We start from the raw sequence: 21,376 nt of genomic DNA on the forward strand, positions 1-21,376 counted from the left end.
TACAAGTTCGCCGAAACCACAACATGTTTTTGTATTTTCATGCTCTTCTACCCTATTTTAGTCAGTCTGGATAAAAATATCGTGTGAAAAGAAGTTGGAATTTTGCGCTGAGCCGAGATAAAAAGTTGCATATTTCAGGTTATGACGTCAGCGTCAAAGAGGCGTCAAACAAAAAAAAATTTGTATCGAAAAAAACATAATTTAAGTGCTTTGTTCTCATAAAGGGTTGATATAATTATGCAAAGCAAAAAAAAACCTCAAGGTCGAGATTTGTGAAAAGACGAGCTCGGCACTTTGTGCCATTTTTGTTATTTGGTGTTGATACAAACTGGCGTTTGAGCGCTGAAGCGATTTTCGCTTAGAAAAAAATTATTTTTCTATATCTGCAAAAACCAAGGTGATTTCGATTATTTTTAGACTAAAGTAGATTCCTGGGCAAAGTTTGAAAGAAACACACTGGACCAATTTTAGAGAGACTGCGGAGCCTGCAAAGTTGGCTTGCTCTTGGTAAGTTTATCATCATTAACATTTTGTTGAAGAGCTCTCCCCAGAATGAAAATTATCGTCGCAGGCATTAATCGTTGGGATGAATTAGTGCATAAAGCTACAGGTCTTTAAGGTGCTTGGTTTCTGTGTTTTTACATTGAATATACTTCACTCTCAAAGAGCATCCCAGTACTAGGGAGTACAATGATATCTTTGGTATGACGGGGAAACCTTAGGAAAAGCGTAGGGTGAGTTACAATCGCTCACATGGAAAGCAGTGATACGTCTTGAGGCTTATGTCACTTTTGGGGAACGTTTTTGTTTTAAATTATTCTTATGCGAGGTTAAGAGCCCTGAATCAGTGCAAGTCAAGTTAATTGCTACTGAAATTAAGATCCAGTTTACTATACTTCTAGAAAACTTTGAGCAGGACTTCAGACTTTTAACGAATGATTTGTCAAACTCATTTAAAACGAAAGAATCTATGGCACAGGACTATTCAGATAACAACAGAAGTCGAAAATTTGAACATGAACCATTTATTACAGTCATGCTGCGGTCCATTCTTCATTGGACAAAATTTCCAGACAACATTTCCAAATTATTTCTAAACAAAAAGAAAAGGAACGAATGTTTTCCGCTCACACTACAACGGTCGTCAAAGGCGGTGGACAGATTTAGATGGAGCTTAATCATGGGCATACCAAGCGCTTAATTAAACCGCCAAAAAAATGAAAGAGTATTGATATCTTTATTGTTATCGTTTTCATTAGCTAGATGGATATAGAGATTTTTCTTTACTTAATGATTTTTTATCCCATTACGAATTTGAAAAAAGCTGTTTTGGACTCAAATCACTCGTCAAACATAACTTGGCCGTATAAGTTTCGTTTATTTTTTAGACCGCTCCATGTGCACCGTAAGGTCGAATTTTCGAAAGTACACGCAATTTCATGGCCAGCTATTCTAGAAGTTCGCCGAAACCACAACATGTTTTTATATTTGCATACTCCTCTACCCTATTTTAATCAGTCTGGATAAAAAATATCGTGGGAAAGAGGTTGAAATTTTGCGCTGAGCCGAGATAAAAAGTTGCATATTTCCGGTCATGACGGTAGCATCAAAGTAGGTGTCAAACAAAATTGCATTGAAAAAAACCGTTACGTACTTTGTTCTCATTTAAATCAAAGGGTTGATCTAAATATGCAAAGCAAAAAAAACCCTCAAACTCGAATTTTGTGAAAAGAAATTTGATGTTCGTTATTGATAAAAACTAGCGCTGAAGCGATTTTCGCTCAGGAAAAAATTATTCTGCTATATTTGCAAAAACCAAGGTGGTTTCGATTACTTTTAGACTAAAGTAGATTCCTAGGCAAAGTTTGATAGAAATCCATTTTTGGACCCGAAACGCACTGGACCGCTTTTAAGTTGGCTTGCTCTTGGTAAGTTTATCATCGTTAACATTTTGTTGAAGAGCCCTCGCCATAATAAAAATTATTCTCGCAAGTATTAATCAAAGGGATGAATAAGCGCTTAAAGTGACGGATCTTCAAGGTGCTTGGTTTCTGTGTTTGTACATTGAATGCGCTTCACACTCAAGGTGCATATCTATGGTATGACAGAGAAACCTTAGGAAAAGCGTAGGCTGAGTTACAATCATACTCATGGAAGGCAGTGATACGTTTAGAGGCTTATGTCACTAATCATGTCAGAAATTATTCTTATGCGAGGTTAAGGGCCCCGGACTAGTGCAAGTCAAATTAAATACGATTGAAATTAAGGTCCAGTTTACTATACTCCTGGAAAACTTTGAGCAGGACTTCAGACTTTAAATGAATGATTGCTCAAACTTATTTAGAACGAAAGAATCTTTGGCGCGGAACTATTCAGTTAACAACTGAAGTAAAATATTTGAAAAAGAACCATTAATTAAAATTATACTGCGGTCCATTCTTCGTTGGACAAAATTTCCAGACAACATTTCAAAACTATTTCTAAACAAAAAAAAAACGCAACGAATGTTTTCCACTCACGCTACAACGTTCATCAGCGGCGGCAGACAGATTTGGATGGACCTTAATCGTGGGCATACCAAGAGCTTAATTAAACCGCCAAAAAATTGAAGGAGCATTGATGTTAACGTGGCTAGCTCAGATAATTTGTCCTCTTGAAAAACCATGTTTATTTTTGGAATCGCTTGACATTTCTAAACAAACACTCTAATACTCTTCAGAGGTTTCAAGGAACCATTTGGTGGCACTTTGGAGAAAATTTCTGACTGCCGGGCATTAGCCTTTCGAGACCGTGCCCGGCAGTCTGATCAGAAACATCGACAACCGAGCAACATCATGGTGTGCCCAAGCTCGAAGAATTTGTTTACTAAAATACCAAGTTAATTTTTGGAATCGCTTAACATTTCTAAGCAAACATCTCATGTTCCTACGAAGTTTGAAAGAACCTTAATTTCGGTGAAATTACTGTGAAAAATTCAGACTGCCAGGTATTTCGTCCTCTTGAGAGGTCATTACACCTACAACCACCTACAACCACCTACAACCACCTACAATCACCTACAACCACCTACAACCACCTAAATCGACCTAAAACCACCTAAAACCACCTACAATCACCTACAACCACCTACAACCACCTACACCAACCACCTTCAGAATACTATTTTAATCATTTTGTAACAATTTTGTTGACAAATGTAAATACACACAGGAAATGTTGTCTTGTTTTGCGGGTTCCCATCCATAACAAAAATTAATACCCCTGAAAATTAAGTCACTATCTGCGACATTTGCCCATCCAATGGCTCGCATGACCAGGGAAAAACAGAAAGAAAATTGTTTACACAAGAGCAGCACCAAGAGCCTTAAGGCTTTTCGAGTAATACGTAGACTACGTTTCCGAGGTATTTCCGGGCATTTAGTCATATGGTTTTCGAAAATCTCCATTTTCAACTTGTTTTCTTTCCACAGAGTTTTGAAATTTATTTGGAAATGCAGTTCAAAACTTTCAAAACAAGTCCCCTTTTATTCAGCGTGGTGAATAGAGGGCTCTTGAGAAATTTGAAATCCTCTCGTTTCAAAATACGACATCTGTCTTATTATAGAGAAAGATTTTTTTGTATATTTTGAAATCTCTCATAACCTATTCGCTCGTGCAGAAGATATGACTTGCAAATAGAAAAGAACGGCAATATTACCGGTATCTTGGTGAATTTCTGTATGAGACAAAGTTGCAAGGTAAGCTACATAGAGTTGCAGCTTCCTCAAATTTTTATCGCACAAAAATTGTGGAAACTCCATTCGGAATGAAAAGTTGGTTCCACACCGCTTCCTCAAATAATTGAGAGATATTGTTCACCCGTTATTTGGTTTCTATCTAAAGGGAGCCTGGAAGTCAACAGGCTCACCTAAGCAAGGTGATCAATTTTGGCCGGCAGCGCGTAAATTTCCTGCGCAAAATTTTAGACAAAAACATCGGTAGGAACCGCTGCCATGGCAACTATGCCAAGAAAATTAAACGTTCATAAAAGTAGAGAAAGGAAAACTCGACACTCTCCGAGCGTAAAGCTTATTCAATGACGGGTATCCTGATTATTCACCGTTTTGTTTTAGGCTATATTATTTTAGGCTATATAAAAGTTATGAGGTTCTTCAAACGCCGTGACTTACTGGATTTAATGTAAGTTTACAACTCTTCGATAGCAAGTTGGTTCTGGAATCCTGGAACAACATGCAAAGATGTTTGACTATTGCGTTAAACGTGCTAATAATAATGGCTAAGTATTTTGTAGGTCTCAAGTGATGGCACCAAAAGGCGGTTACAGGAAAATTCCTGGTGATGAAGATAATGAAGTCAGTTTTGTATCTTCACTTTTTTATCGTTGGATGAACGGAGTCCTTAAGGAGGGCAGTCAGAGACCTTTGGATCAAAATGACTTTTTACCCTTGTCAGACGAGAACTCTGGCCGTTTTGTCACCGACAAGCTTCAAAAAAGCTGGGAAAGCGAGAAACATCATTGCAAGATAAATGGGAAAAGGCCCAAACTTTGGAGAAGCGTGTTTTATATGCTTTCTGTCAAAGATGTTATCATCATTTTGACGGGGAATATATTGTTTGCAACTTCTCGCCTTCTCTTTCCACTGTTTCTCGGGTATCTTGTTTCTAAGCTTATGTCAACTGAGGCAGAAAATACTTATCGGCTCTACGCCTGCGCATTAGCTATGTGTCTAAATGGTTTGATCGGTAATCTTAGTATGCACCAGCAAGACTACAGATGTGAAATATTGGGAATCAAAATAGGAAGCGCCCTGAGGGGACTGGTGTACCACAAGGTAGGCACGATTCTAAAGAGCATTCTATGCAGTTGTCGAAGGCTTAACTGATTTTTCTAACACCCTAAACATCCCAAATTAAGCCGAACAAACGTGAACACATTTATCTATCCGATATAGAATGGTTTTTTTCTACAAATCTGATCGATTGCTATCGGCTTATGCCATATGGAGACCCAGGAGGAGAGGATTATTCAATTTCATTTCTGGTTGCTTCTTTTTCGAGAACAAGCAATCCTGCTCTCTAACAAAAAAAATTGAAGAAACAAACAGTTGTTTAGCCTGCAGTAAACGGGGAAGCAGGCTACAGAAACCATAACGTACGTATACGGCCGTGCTTCTGAACGATATTCAAAATGGCGCCTGAGTTGTCGCTCTTTTAACACATCTAAAGATAATTTGTAGAGCTTTGAATACTCTCGTCTCGAAACGGAGCCACGGATATCTTAATGCAGGACATTAAAATAATATGGTTTATGGAACAGACTTCTTCTTTAATGTCTAATCTCTACCTTCTTTCAGACGCTTCTACTCAGCAAGCAGACGTTACTGAAATTCACTGCAGGACGCTTATTTGACCTGATATCCAATGATGTTAAAAGAATGGAAGAAGAGACAGTCAAGTTTTTTGCCTTAGCTGTTTTCGCAGTTCCTGCTTATGCAGCGGCAATATTCCTTATCTACAATTTGATTGGTTGGCAGGCTGTTACGGGTGTGTTCTTCCTGTGTATTCTCATGCCATACTATGCCGTCTTGTCCTATGTTAATGGTAAGCTGCGCTTGCGCACAGCTACAGTGTCGGATCAGCGAATCTCCCTAATGAATCAAGTAGTTTCCGGGATCCGCGCGGTTAAAACGCATGCATGGGAAGACGAATATGAACGAAAGATAAAACATGTGAGAAGGTAAGGTAAATTATATTTTTTAATCAGAAGTAGGCTCAAACAAATACTTTATTCATTCCCGTAAATTTTGACCCTTATTATTCAAAACTGGGAAATATATAGCCACAAATCTGTTTCGTCTCCACTGAGAGCTTTATTAGCTAGGCTGTTTAAATATACCCCCTTATCACCAAAAGGGAGATCTTTGGACCGCTGTATGAGCCAATTAGAATGCCTCTTTTCACAAAGAATAAGTGTCTCATGTAACCCATTCCATAACCGGAGGACTGGCCAGTCAGTTAAAAAAAATAGCAGTACCTACTGAGTAGATAGTGTTAAAAGAGCGCTCTAGCTGGTTACTTAAACTCCCAGTATCCTTTGGAATTCACCCTCGAGCGACTCTTGAGAGATTTGCGCCAGAAGATATTGTAATCGTTTTCACCTCAGTGTCGGTGAAAGAGGGTGGTTATCACCTCCACTTCGGAGAATAATCGTTTATTATTAGAGGTAGAACATCTCAAACAGCCTAACCTGTCTTCAGTTGGTATTATTTCTCATACGCTGTCGTGGGGTAGCAAGAGACACACTTTCACAAAGAAGTGAATGATGAGGAAGGGTGCGCTTGACGCCCGCTCACCTCTTTAATATTTCAATTTAGAGAGGACACTGACAGTTTGACAGAATGCCCACATAACTTATGAACTTATGATAACCTTTTATCTTCAGAAATGAAATCAGCGTCATTTCGAAGAGGACAGCCATTCAGTCAAGTATCGATGCCTTGACATACAGTGCAACGCCACTGGCCACTCTGGTGTCAGTAATTACTATGGTGCTTACAGGCCAGACCATCACGCCCGCCAATGTTTTCATGCTGCTGTCGTTTATGGGTGTTTTAAAATTTATTGGCATGTTGAATTTGACACCTGGTTTAATGGTAACGTATGACGCCTATGTTTCGCTCGGAAGAATCGAAGAATTTCTTCTTTTGGAAAATCTGTTGGAAGTCTTAGAGAGTGATGAAAGCAACGAGCCCCAACAAAAAGCGAAAAGTACCTCAAGTAACCAAAGTCCCAATTACTTGAAAAAAGAAGAGGAAAATATGCAGAAAGTTTCCCTCTCCCGTGAAGTAAAAGAATTAGGACCTACTATTCTACGTGTGTCAAATTTAAGCTACGCAAAAACGCATCGTGAAGATGAATTTATTCTTGAGGATATCAACTTCTTTGCACCCTCAAAGAGTTTAACGGTCATTACCGGCCCGGTTGGAAGTGGGAAGTCTACTCTTCTCTCAGCGATCGCTGGTGAAATCTCGAACGCCAGTGGCACGATTGATTATCAAGGTTCTGTCATTTACTTGCCTCAGACTGCTTGGGTGTTCTCGGGAACGATAAAAGAAAACATTCTATTTGGCCAACCCTACGAGGAGTCCAAGTACGAAAGAATAATTGACGTCTGCGCTCTGAAAGAAGACTTTCAGCGCTTACCTGATGGTGACCAAACAGTTGTTGGAGAACGCGGCGAGGTTCTGAGTGGAGGGCAACAGGCGAGAGTAAGTTTAGCTCGTGCAGTTTATGCTGACGGAGATATTTATCTATTGGATGATCCACTGAGTGCTGTCGATGTTAAAGTTGGCCAACACATCTTTAACAAATGCATCAAAGATCTGCTAGGCGATAAAATCGTTCTGTTTGCCTCTCATCAGCAACAGCACATGGAAAATGCTGATGAAGTGATTGTGTTGTACAAAGGGCGTGTCCTCGACAAGGGACGATTTGCTGAGCTGCACGACAAAGGTGTAATCAGTTCAACTGTTGACCCGCTCCATAAAGTGGCTCTGAAGGACAAAACGGGTTCATCTGAGCCGTTCTCGTGGGAAAATAAGGAGGAAGAAGATAATGCTGAAAATTACCTGAAAATGCATTCTTTGCCCAATGAAGCGAAGAGTTTGGAGATAGCAAAGGAGGATCGTACAATCGGAGTTGTGACATCCAGGCTTTATTGGGACTATTTCAGAAGTGGAGCCCATCCTTTGATGATAACTGGAATGGTCGGTTTAAGTCTCATTACACAAGGTAAACTTATCGTTAGAGAGAGTTACAAAGCTTGGCTCAAGTCTTCAAAGGGAATATAGCAACCTTTTTTCTATATTTCGTTTTTTCCTACTTCGTGCAAATCATGTCACAATGGCTATGCTTTGAACAAACAATACACGTTCTTTTAAGATTATATGGTAGAGTTACGAGAAATTGTACAAATGTCTGACCATGTCCCCGATATCTCACTTGTTCGTACAAGCACGAGGCAAGTGCGAGTGAATGGTGAGTCACGCGCAAAAGGAAGAGCTGGTGTTTTTCTCCTCACGTTTGCCTTGAACTTGCCTCGACTCGCCTGAACAAGATGAAAAAACCACTCGCTCTACGAACTAACTTTCTGAGACCAAAAGCTGTTTTCTAACCATATTTATGGGTAACATGGTTGACTGCTTCATCTATTCTGTGACATTTTAGTGCTTACATAGACATCCCCATGATACTAGCGGTAGTAGCTAATCCAGGCGGGTTGTCTCTAGGCCCAACAAATCTTGTACAATATACATATATATCAATGTACAACTGTGTTTCAACCGTTACATGTTAATGGTGTTTCTTTCAGCCATCATAGCTGCTCCAGACTTGTGGCTCTCGTTTCTTGCAAAACTAAACCAAGAGGATCAGAAGAACAAGACTTATCTATCTGTCCTCGCCTGTCTGGTTGGCGCGTGTTTTATATTTACTATCATTCGGGCTTATGGATTCTTCCATGTTTGTCTAAAGTGCGCCGAGCGTCTTCACGATAAAATGGTTGTGGCCATTTTACAAGCACCTGTCCTATTCTTTCATTCCAATCCGGTGGGAAGAATCCTAAATCGCTTCTCCAATGACATTGGCTGCGTAGATGAGATGTTACCCAAAACATTCCTGGCGGCAGTGCAGATGCTATTGATGATATTTATCCAAATTCTAATAACAGTAGCCACAAATGTTTGGCTCATGTTTCTTATTGTTCCAATTTCCATGCTGGTCGTTTTTCTATCCAGTTATTACTTGAAGACTGCCAGAGACCTTAAGAGGTTAGAGTCGATATCCCGAAGCCCAGTGTTGGCTCATTTTTCAGAGAGCCTGATAGGACTGGACACGATTCGTACGAGACGAAGACATACAGATTTTGTGGATGCACTTTACAGGTATGTTGGAGACAATGCTTTAGTGTGTGGTGCCAGAGCCGATAAATGCACAGGGCAGAAATGAGTTGTAATTGCTCATTTTCTGTCAGTTATTTATTTTTGATTTACCGGTAATACACGAAATTGCATCACGTCTCTTTTGTAATCCTATGTGGTATGTGCTGAGACACTGGTCAGCAAGTGGACTTTTCCGTACGAGGCACGGCTTCGAAACGAAGCTGTCCGAAAGAGGCACGAAGGGCATTACCAGTGGTAAGACTACAGTAATTGCTCTGTGCGGTTTTCGTCCTTCTAATAGGATTTCAACAGACGCATAATATGAACGTTCAATCGACAAGATCACGTGACGCAGAAATTTCACGATAAGTCAAAACTAACAAATTTATCGAGCATGACTGGTTATCACCGGCCCGAGTTGAGCACCAATAACGCAGTGTAAGTGTCATGCTTGTAACTGGACAGTGAGAAGTCATGCCTGTGTGTAAGTGTATGCGCGCGCTGTTGTCGCGAGTTTCGCTGAGTTTCTTTTCTTCTACGAAAACGTATAACTGTTGTCTAGTTTCTTTCTCTGATTTTGTCATAGCTTTGATTAATTGGTAAGAGAACGTCATGTCGTCGAATTATGTTTTTAATAATACACGTGATTAAAAAAATCAGACTCCCGCTTCGCGGTCGTCCGATTTTGTTAATAACTCGTATGATTACTGACCGAATTGGACTCCATTACGAGTTTAACAGGGAATACAGACAAGTGCCAATCGTCTCCTCTTTCTGATAAATTTTATACTTGATATAAGAGATGTAGTTGTGATAGTGAACAGTTAAGAATTGGCCTTTTTTGGGAGAATTCACCATTTTTAATGGAAAATATCCACATCGTTAACAAATTCGGCTCTTGCGGCTCTCACTTCATCTCGACGAATGGTGCATACCTAAGACTTAGATGAGGCTACGGAAGTGATCTTTCGGACAGTTAGCTAGAAGCTTACGGATTTTGATTTGAGAGTAACATCTTTTTGAGAGGGTGGGGTGTCGGGTAGAATTTGTTGAAGGGCTCCGTTACATTGTCAGGCCGAAGGAGACACTGGTCTCACTTCAGTGTGGAGACCCGGTGTAATCTCTTTAAGAATTGTTTTGGAGTGATTGTCGTAAAAAAAATGCAATATAATAATAAAAGCCAATCAAAACAAAATAAAAGATCACAAGTAGTGACAGAGGACTTAACGTAAAATCATGGAAACCGTATTGAACGCTGGCAAAGGCATTCGGCCAATAGGCGGTTGGTTTTTCACAAGTTTGCTTGACAAATCACTTAGCAAAGTAATACAAAGTTTATACAATCCGGTCTATTTTCAACAGTCAACTAAAAAATTATCCCATTATTAAAACTTATTGTGATAAACATTCGTCCCCTCAGATATCAAGATGTTCATAATCAGGCGTACATTATGGTGATGGCCAGTGGTAGGTGGCTCGGTGCACGTTTGGATTGTCTCGCTTCCTTGTTAGTCGGTGCAGTTGCTCTGGCTGCAATCTTGGTAACTCAAGATGCCGGTAAGTTCAGGATTCTTAGTAACGACTTTGAGTCTTTCTATGTAATGTTGGAATCTATATAGTCGTGTATCAACACAGAATGAACAACTGAATAATTTTATAAGATAAGTGTGACTATACGTGCTCTCTCATTAACGGGTGGTTTCTAAAAACGACAAAAACGTGAGAGTCACTCGGGTGGCTTAAGTGCTATACAAACTTTGAAGTGTCTTCTATGATTTAAAAAGGGGAACTTGTGTTGATAACTCCTCTGCACCTACTTAGCTTGGAGTTAAAACAGCGATACTGAGGAAGACGTAAGAAAGACGCGTTATTTTAATCCCTTCTATTAAGTGACTGCCTGGACCAGACTAGGTACCCTAGACTGTAAAGTTTTTGTTAAATTTTTTGAGCGGTAAAGAGATAACAAGTCCAGAATTTATACATTTAAGTTCCAAGTTTTCTTTTCAGCTTACGCCGGTCTTGCTCTTGTTTACGTCATCCAAACTCTGAGCTCGACTCAATACGCTGTTAGAAAAACCTCTGAAGTGGAAAACTACATGACGTCAGTTGAGCGAGTTATGACCTACACCAAACTTGACCGGGAGCCTGGATACGAGGAAGAACGAAAACCCCCACAAGACTGGCCTCGGAGAGGAAGTATTGTGTTGAGAGATGTATCACTGACGTACTATCCGGGAGGACCTAAAGTGCTGAAGAACATCAATCTTAGCATCAAAGGAGGAGCAAAGATTGGAGTTGTCGGCCGTACGGGAGCCGGGAAGTCATCTTTCGTAGCAGCTCTTATGCGCATGCCTGATGCTGATGGAGAGATAACCATCGACGATGTTCCAATTAAAGACATAGGCCTCCAACAAGCTCGACGAGGTATCTCGGTTCTTGGCCAAAGTCCTGTTCTTTTTAGCGGATCATTGAGGAAAAATCTAGACATTTTTGACAAGTTTCAAGACGCTGAATTATGGCAGGCTTTAGAGGATGTGCAACTGAAAGATTTCGTCGAGACACTTGAGGCCAAGCTGGATCACAAACTGCTGGAGCATGGCGCTAATGTGAGTGTTGGAGAGCGGCAGTTAGTTTGCTTGGCTCGTGTGCTGCTACAGCGAAGTAAAATCGTCGTCTTGGACGAGCCAACTGCGCATGTTGATCCAGACACAGAGCAGACGGTTTGGAATGTAGTGCGGGACAAACTGAAAGAGTCAACTGTCATCACTATAGCTCACCGTTTGAACACGATAAAAGACTGCGAGAAGATTTTGGTCTTGAAAGATGGAAAAGTTAAAGGATTTTATAAATTTGATTCAATAATGAACATGAACTGATATGCGGTTTAAGGTTGAAATACCTCGAATGTCACGCAGGTCTGATCCTGCAGAGCTCAACATAGTAGTATGGGTAATCACATGATTTCGCGTGCAATTTGGAATAAATAAGCAAGGGTTAATTTTTTTTACAGACTTACAATTTGTGGTCCTTGAAAAAATTAATATAATGAAATATGTTAAAAAAATACGAGATAGCTTATCATAATTATGCAGAAGTAAAGTGCGCGCATCATCTTTATCATCATCATCATATTTTATTTGCCTTATTTACACAATACAAAAAATTTATTAACAGCGGTTATAGCAAGAAGGCGAGGAGACCTAGGAAGCCACCGGGCTTATGAGAGTGCCACCTCACTTATATTAATAAATAAAGTAAAGAAAAATTACTGCGAATGTGCGGCTAGGCCAATTCAGAAATTATCTAAGTAAAACCTCTTGCATTTTCGTCTTAAAACCAGGAAGGTTTGACGAACGAGTGACTGAAACAGGAAGAGAGATCCAAAGTTTAGTACCTTGGTAGAGAATTGTGAATTGCTTGAGATTTGTACGGCACAAATGCGTTCGATAATTACTCGCTGTTCCGGTACCATAGTTGTGAATTTGGCTATTCGTTACCAAAAGATTGAGGCCAATTCAGCTAGGTAGTCTGAGTTGGTGATAGCCCGCACAGCTCACTTTTGCAAGTAATAAATTCTATTTAAGTTAGATACGTATGTGGACAACCAGGCGCAGTTACAATAGACGATATAAGGATAAATTGAGGTGTAGTACAAAGTGAGTTTATTTGTAGAGGATGGGAAAAAGCGAGACCTGAATATAATACCTATTGATTTAACGATTTGTTTACTGACATAGCTGATATGGTGTTTCCAGGAGAGATGATCATCAATATAGACCCCAAGGAATTTAGTTATGTTAGATTGTTGTTGGAATTTACCTCCAAAGGAGAGAGAAATGCTGGAGTTAAGTTTCTTCTGTCTGGGTTTAAAAATTACGTAGTTAGAGCTTATTGCAGAGCTTATTGCATTTTAGCATTTTAGCAATTTCATTAAGTACGGATTCTAAGCAATTTGGGTTTGAGTGAGAATAAAAGATACTGGTATCATCATCGAAAAGCAGAGGGTCTTTTAATTCAGAGGCATTAGGGAAGTCATTTATGTATAGAATGAACAATAGAGGGCCTAAAATCGAACCTTGAGGGACACCACACTGGATGGTTTGCATTGGAGAGCAAGCTTCACGGAACCCGATGAACTAAACCTCCTTTCCGCAAATTTGTTTCCATCATCAATGATGTTACGCTCTTATGGAGCACAGCGGTTTTGAGCGACATACTCGACATTATCTTGCCGCCATCAAAATCAACTGGACAAACCCGGCTTGATATATTGCGTGACGTGATTGTGCTAAGTTTTCCCCTTGCCATATGGCCTGTTTCGCGGGTTCTACAAATTGAAACTAATATTAGTTAGTGTAACGAATTAGAATCGAAAGTTATTAAAATGGACTGAAGAATTTTACATTTTAGTGAGAATTTTAACTTTTAAGAAGGTTTACTTGATTCATGGAAAGCAAAGATTGGAGTGGCTTTGGGTATTTCGGCCCTGATTTCTCTCCTAGAATACCGGGACGACGTATCAAGTCATTTGAAGTACTACCAGCTCTCCAGCGAAATCCTCGAGTACAAGTTAATTTTGTTTCGTTCCGGTCATTTTGACCATGGAAAAAATATAGCAGTTATTGGTATGTTCTAAACATCCTAACACTTTAGGAAATATTGGAAATGGAGTGAAAGTACGTGTTAACAGCCACAGCACAAGGGAAAATGTGAGGAAGTGAAAGGAAGCCAGACTGACCGGAGATGTTCTCGAAGTTTTCGGAATTAAAGTTGTAGTCGGATCACATGGGTAATATATTTGCCATTTCTCGAGAGTGAAGGCTATTATTAAACTAAAAATGGATTCGTAAGTGGCTATCTGGGCTATCTGCACTAGCAGACAAAACCAGAATTCTCTTGACAAAATCAAAGGACAAATTGTGTCAAGACGAGTTTTTGTCTCGATTTTTGCATCCGCTCAAAATTTCAAAACTGTCAAATTTCGTCAGCGCTTGATCTGCTCAAGAGACCAGCTGGCATAGTTTGCCAATGGACTCAAACTCCAAAGTTTTTATTATATTTTACTATATTTGGTAACTTATCTAAGCATCTCTAGACACTTAAGATCGTGTCCTTCTCTCATCCAACCTTTTAAAAAATCATCTTTCGCATGCGCCATACTTTCTTATGTGATCCCCACGTTTTGTTCGGATATATGACTGTCTTTCCTGCCCGGGGGTGAAGACGGGAAATTTGAACCGGAACTGTCAAGTCTTTCTAACGGAATAAACGTGTTATATCTTTTGATATGGAGTTGTTTTAAGGTCCTCAAGAAAGTCACTGTCACTAATCTTGCGTTTTACAAAGAAATTGGCAATTGAACGAAACAATCTTCAAAAGTTAAAATGTCCAGGGGGGTGCTTAGGGGGGGATGTTGAGGCTTCGAATTGAGTCACTCATAATTTTTTCATTGTTCCATGCTCGTGACAAGACGAAAAACATCTTTCTTTTTTTCTTTACTGAGCTCTAAACCTACCATCTCTCTTATTTTTCTATCTACAAACATTATGCCATCGACATTGCTGATCCGAGCAGTACGCAGGATGCGTGTTATATGAACTTCGTAATAGAGCTCGCTCACCGTGGAGTGAGAAAAACATCTTTCTTTAATTTGCATCATGTTGTTGACAACAGCGCCGATGCGTGACATGGCGCTGTTTGCGTGGATTAGTTTGACTCGGTATCTTGAATTTCAAATTCAATGTGTTAAGCTTTCATGGAAGTATGCAAGCTGCATTTTGATGCCTATTTCGTGAACAGATAACATGACATGATCCGTCGAGAGTGAACATTATTTATGTAATGTAAACAACCCACAGTTTAAAAACGCGCGATCAGTGAAAGAATTAACTTCTTTTCGCAGTTTCTGATTTGGTTACATATAGCTGGACTCGGTGATCAAATGATAAACTGATCGCAGTCGCGTGCGTAGCTCACTTATAAAGATTTTATACTCAAAATCAAGCCGATGGACAATGAGTAAAAACTCGCGGAAAATTAATTCATTCGGAACTTCATTCAACCGCAAACAATAGAAAAACAGTGCCGTCGCTTTTGTCGTAGCAAGCGCCATTACAGAGAGGGATCTTTACGCATACAAGGTTAAATGCGGAGACTGTAAAGTTGGCTTGCTCTGGAAAGCAGTGATACCTCAGAATAAAGGGAAAACGTCGAGACGCTCATGTCACTTTTGAGGAACGTTTTTGTTTTAAATTATTCTTATGCAAGGTGCAGAGTCCCGAATCAGTGCAAGTCAAGCTAAGTGCGACTGAAATTAACGTCCAGTTTACTATACTCCTATACTCCTCCTCCGACTGTGACAGTTCGCGAGACACAGGTTCATTCATGACTATCACGCAATCGACTTAGATAGGTATCCAATTTTTACAGCATTATACGGTTATTTTCAGCCTGAGGAAAAAAAAAATGCGTTTTCTCGCTTACGAAATTTTATTTTACGCCTCAGTGGACGTTAAATGACCGATGAAACCTATTCGGTTTCTCTGGCTTCTCAGGTCGAAAAGATCTCGTGCGTGATTGGTTACAATTATTGATTTATTTTTGTGATTATTAAGTTTGTCATGTATGTGACAAAAAGAAAAGCGGCAAAAAAATGGTGGAAACTCCATTCGGAATGAAAAGTTGTTTCCACGCCGTTTCCTCAAATAATTGCAAGATAATGTTCACCCGTTATTTGGCTTCTTTCTGGAACTCAACAGGCTCACCCAAGCAAGGGGATCAATTTTGGCCGGCCGCGCAAACATTTCCCCTGTCAGACGAGAACTCTGGCCGTTTTGTCACCGACAAGCTTCAGAAGATCTGGGAGAGCGAGAAACATCATTGCAAGATGAAGGCCCAAACTTTGGAGAAGCGTGTTTGATATGCTTTCTGTCAAAGATGTTATCATCATTTTGACGGGGAATGTATTGATTACAACTTCTCGCCTTCTCTTTCCACTGTTTCTCGGGTATCTCGTTTCCAAGCTAATGTCATCTGAGGCAGAGAATACTTTTCAGCTCTACGCCTGCGCGTTAGCTATGTGTCTCAATGGTTTGATCGGTGGTCTTGGTATGCACCAGCAAGACTACAGATGTGAAATACTGGGGGTCAAAATGGGAAGCGCCCTGAGGGGACTGGTGTACCACAAGGTAGGCACGATCCTTAAGAGTATTCTATGCATTAATACCATCAAACACCCCAAATTAAGCCGAACAAACCTGAACACATTTATCTACCCGATGAGGAATTATTTCTCTCTAGAAATCTGAACGATCGCAATCGGCTCATGCCATATGGAGACCCAGGAGGAGAGGGTTATTAAACATCATCGCTGGTTGCTGCTTCTGCAAGAGCAAGCAGTCCTGCTCACCAAAAAAAGAATCGAAGAAAGAAACAGGTATTTAGCCTGCAAGTAACGGGGAAGTAGGCTACAGAAACCATAACGTATATGGCCGCGCTTCTGAACGAGATTAATGATGGCGCCTGGGCTGTCGCTCTTTTAACACATTATCAATGGTTAGACCCAGTGAGATGAGTCTAACCTGTCTTCAGTTCGTATTATTTTTCATACGCTGTCGTGGGGTCGCAAGAGACACACTTTCATAAAGAAGTGAACGATGAGAAAGGGTGCGCTTGCTGCCCGCTCACCTCGTTAGTATTTCAAATTAGAGACACTAAGGACGAGTTGGTTCGACAGAATGTCCACATAACTTGTGATAACCTTTTATCTTCAGAAATGAGATCAGCGTTATTTCGAAGAGAGCAGCCATTCAGTCAAGTATCGATGCCTTGTCACACTGTGCAACGCCACTGGCCAAACTAATAATAGGAAGGTCATGATATTTTGACGGCTAAAGACATGCAGACTGCCCTAACAGAAAGACCAGTACGAGGAACGACAGCAGGAGTATTTTGCATGAACGACAAGAATGTAACTCTGAAGTTACAGAAGATCCCTAAATCAGCGCACTACACAATTTTAGGGGTATCGAATGGTTCCATTCAATTTAAAAGTGCTCGCAAATTTTGGCCTTTGCTCCAATTATTGCTCGCAAAAATTACAAGGGTGCTCGCTTGCTGGTGCTCACAAATTTTTTGTAACTGCTCGCATGCTCGCATTCTCGTTAACATGTGCTCGATTGCTCGAAATTTCGTTAATCCTCCTTTGTAGTTGTTTTTTTATACATATATAAACGATAAATCAGTTATGATATGGTTAAAACAAACAGGTTGAAACATCCTTACCTCTGGCTTCAGTCATTTTTCAACAGTTCAGCCTGTAACTGTTTTGGAGGTGTATGTATTATCTGGAAAACGCACGAAGCTCCATGACAAGCCTTTCGTTTATAGGTTAACTCCTTATCATGTTTATCGTCGCAAGCTTTCTACTTGAGAGGAGTACAGTTCCACAGTTCAAGTATGTGATCTTTCATCTCTTCACTTGTTTCTTCACCATCTACGGGTATATTACGAACTCACAACGTGACCAGCTCCCAGTTGTCTTGATAGCTCATAATATTTTGAAACAGTGTACTCGGATCGCATTTTGTCGCGGTTTTTTCAACCTTGGAAGCTTCCTGGTCACTAGTAATGGTAATTATTATAATCTGACGCCAAACGCTGGCGTATGAAACCCGATTAACAAAACAACATTAAAAAAAACCCTCGGTGGTTTGGGCTTCACCGGCTCAGGGAAATCCTTAAATGAAATGTTGCTTGAATTATTTTGATCAAAAATCAAGCCAAACGTGTAGCGCGGAAACACGAAATGTAAGAATTCTTCTCGAAAGGCACCCGGGAAGGTAGAAGTAATTTGGAGAAGTACCATTATTACCAGTACTATTTGACCTTCGGAGCTACTACTGGAACTTGCCAGATCTTCACGGCTGTAATTGTTTAGATTCTAGAAGCCTCCAAATAAATTAAGCTTCATTGCGTTGAATCTTTTTCAGTAATCAGCGGGAAACCAGTTTGCCGATCATCGAAACCGAAGCCTGAAATGCTTGTTAGACCGAATGTCACGTTATTTACATTTGATAAGAACTATATAACCGAAAAAAACATAGCTTCCATTTTAGCTTCCAGAGCTAGCTGAAGAGTATACCTCGCTAACAGATGAACAAATGCTCGAGAAAACAAGTGTAGCCGTACAGTCTGAAATTGGTGTTGAGCATCCAGTGATGTATGATTTCTACAACCTTTGCGAAATGGCATTTGTAAACAGGCTTTCATTTTTCAAGGTTAAGACGATCAGGGAAATGTGCAAGCAATTTGAAATCCCATCTAACTTAAGAGACACCAAATCAAGTTTGGTTAAGAAACTATCACAAATGGTCGAATGCTCTTGCATGAAAGAATCAAATTACGCAATGAACGTTTCAAACAACTATTTTGGTAAATTGAAATTCCACAACTTTGTCCATGGTGACATTCGTGACGGTTCTGGATTGTTTGGATTATGGATCATGCGAAGCAGACCTAATGGAAGGAACTGCCGGATGAAGTGAGAAAAATATGAAGAATTGAAAAGATTTACATTTATTAGAGCTTTCTGAAACGCCAGGACCGACACGGGATACTGAATAAAATACGTCCTTCTTCTATGATATGGGGGTTTGGCCTAAGGTTATGTAAAAAAAAAATTAATTTATCACATAGACTGCGGTGCTATACTGGGATTTCCGGCCCAGAGAAAAGCTGTAACAACACGCGTGAAAAAATATCGTATTTTTTCACGTGTGTTGATATAGCCAATCAGCTGCTGATACGTCACTCGCCTTTGGCGCCACTCGGTCAGGTTGATGAATGAATGGCAAAGCGTTCACGATTCTCAATACAAGTTGCTTGTCGGAGCTTTCTCAAATTACGGCAGCTAAAACACTAAAAAATCCATTTCGCTGACTGACAGTGAGGTTGAAACTTTCCTAGGAGGCGAAGAAAACCAATATGCTGAGAGAAAAACCGAAAGTTACTATTCAGTGGCTTTAGTGTTGGAATTTCTCTCAGCTGAGAATGAAAATCGACAACTGGGAGATTTTCAACATTTTTGCCGTTTACCTGAACGACTTCTTCTGTCGGTAAGGACAAAGTCAATAAACCAGTAATTTTGTAAATTGGAAATTACGAGCATTGTTGTTTTTGTAATCGTGATTCAAAGCATTTTTCCATCCTGGGAGTTAGCGCCAACGCACTCTACGATTGTTATTCGGGGATTGTCGATTCAGTTATATTCATTCCTGAGTGAAGTCGGCTTTTCTTCTCAGTGAAGGGCTATTGTGTTTATATCATAAATAAACTAATGCATGGTTGCTTGCACATATGGGATTTCTCTTCTCGTGCTCAACTCGACATCTCACTCATTCGCTGCGCTTATTTGCTGAGCTATCGAGTCAAACACTCAGTTCAATGCGCCAATGGTTACTACTAACAAACCTGACGTTGCGTGACGCGTGAGTTAAGTTACCGAGTTATCAACTCTACTTTACGACCTGAAGGCGGTACTCAGAAGTCTTATCGTGTTAGGAAAAAATTCCACTATGTTTTTTTTGGGTTTTCATCCAATATTTTATTTCTGGCGACTTCGTGATGTCTCATAAATTCAGAAGAAAGGACCTTAAGATAAATTAGTTCACGTGGTAAAATATTATTTGATTACATGTCACATGCATCAACTGGAAAGGACTCCACTTTAAGTACCACAAATACGAAAACTTCGACTTGTTGTTATTCTGAATAAACCTAAATCTCGTCATAGCTATCCTGCCTCTGAAGTTTTTTCCTCTATAACTACCTAGAGTCTACTTTCGGCGGCTGTACTTTTTTAGAAGGAGATGAAGATTTTTCGTTACTTAATGATGTTTTATCCCATTACGAGTTTTAAAAAACCTTTTTTTTTACTCAAATCACTCATTAAACATTAGTTGGCCGTATAAGTTTCGTTTATTTTTTAGACCGCTCCATGTGCATTGTAAGGTCGAATTTTCGTTAATGCACGCCATTTGATGGCCGGCTCTTCTACAAGTTCGCCGAAACCACAACATGTTTTTATATTTCCATGCTCTTCTACCCTATTTTAGTCAGACACTTCACACTTCACACTTTATTATTTCACACTGTTTCCAGAAAAAAATAACTTACCATAACATGATTTACAAGGATGTAGAAAACAGAAATTAACTAGAAGAAAGAATATTTCATCGTGAACAGTGACCAAAGTAGTCAATGAGCTTTCGAGTTGGTCACTGTCATCTGTAGATACGAGTTAGCTGCATATTAAGTATAATTTAAGTTAATAGTTACATTAAAGACGATATTGTTATCGTTAGAGAAGAAAGACATACATAAATGCAAGTTAGAATAAAAGGAAAAATGCATATTGTGAAGCATTTTCTTATAACTGTTAAACTATGGTCAGTTCTTAGTACTCAATAAGAATCTTTTATACCGCTTTTTGAATAGCATGTATGGAAAACGTTTAAATTCAGGTGGTACAGATTCCCAGATTTTTATTACAGAGAATTTAAATGTAGACATACCATAATTAGTGCGTGCTGATGGCTTAAAGAAGTTTTGATTGGTAACATACTTGGTATTATATGTGTGAATCTCTGATGTAGGTGTGAGAATATTGAGTAGTACAGCTGGGGTGTTACTTTTGTCATTCTTGAGTTTATCTGCAAAAAGTGATACTTTTAGTCTGTAAATATTTTCAAGTTTCAAGATTCCAAGAAGATTATAATAGGGGTTGACATGTTCTCTGCCATGAGCAAAGAATATGCTTCGTATACATCTATTCTGCTTAGTGCAGATTTTATTCAATCTAGTTTTGTAAGCAGCACCCCAGCTGGCAAGACCATAGTTTAAGTATGGATGAATAAGGGTATAATATATCTGTTTTAGCATATGAAAGAGCATTTATCAGTCTGGATAAAATTATCGTGGGAAAGAAGTTGGAATTTTGCGCTGGGTCGAGATAAAAAGTTGTACATTTCCGATCATGACGGTAGCGTAGGTGTCAGACAAAATTGCATTGAAAAAAACCGTCAGTGCTTCGTTCTCATTTAGATCGAAGAGTTGATCTAAATATGCGAAGCAGGAAGAAAAACCCGGTGTTGATAAAAACTAGCGTTTGAGCGCTGAAGCGATTTTCTCTTAGAAAAAAATTATTTTGCTATATTTACAAAAACCAAGGTGGTTTCGATTACTTTTAGACTACGATAGATTCCTGGGCAAAGTTTGAAAGAAATCCATCTCTCGATCCGAAACGCACCGGACCGTTTTTAGAGAGACTGCGTCTTAAATGCGGAGTCTGCAAAGTTGGCTTGCTTTTGATAAGTTTATCATCATTAACATTTTGTTGAAGAGCCCTCGCCAGAACGAAAATCATTGTCGCAGGCATT

The 21,376-nt window shown here is 39.6% G+C and overlaps 1 protein-coding gene across 1 annotated transcript; it reads left to right on the forward strand.

Moving 5' to 3' along the window:
• The first annotated feature begins 4,301 nt into the window (after positions 1–4,301).
• On the forward strand, positions 4,302–11,815 carry LOC131776025 (ATP-binding cassette sub-family C member 4-like). Its single transcript, XM_066162362.1, has 6 exons — positions 4,302–4,832; positions 5,355–5,737; positions 6,443–7,791; positions 8,372–8,942; positions 10,360–10,496; positions 10,947–11,815. Exons 1-6 carry the CDS (start codon positions 4,302–4,304, stop codon positions 11,813–11,815), a joined length of 3,840 nt encoding a protein of 1,279 aa, XP_066018459.1.
• The last annotated feature ends 9,561 nt before the right edge of the window (positions 11,816–21,376 follow it).

This window comes from Pocillopora verrucosa, chromosome 2 (assembly GCF_036669915.1).
Source record: "Pocillopora verrucosa isolate sample1 chromosome 2, ASM3666991v2, whole genome shotgun sequence".
Lineage (NCBI taxonomy): Eukaryota > Metazoa > Cnidaria > Anthozoa > Scleractinia > Pocilloporidae > Pocillopora > Pocillopora verrucosa.

Excerpts from the sequence above, each read along its gene's own strand:
- LOC131776025 (XM_066162362.1), top strand. The coding sequence starts at position 4,302 with ATGGCACCAAAAGGCGGTTACAGGAAAATTCCTGGTGATGAAGATAAT. Across the intron at positions 4,833-5,354 it reads GGGGACTGGTGTACCACAAG|ACGCTTCTACTCAGCAAGCA; the intron begins GTAGGCACGATT and ends ACCTTCTTTCAG. Across the intron at positions 10,497-10,946 it reads CTTGGTAACTCAAGATGCCG|CTTACGCCGGTCTTGCTCTT; the intron begins GTAAGTTCAGGA and ends TTTTCTTTTCAG.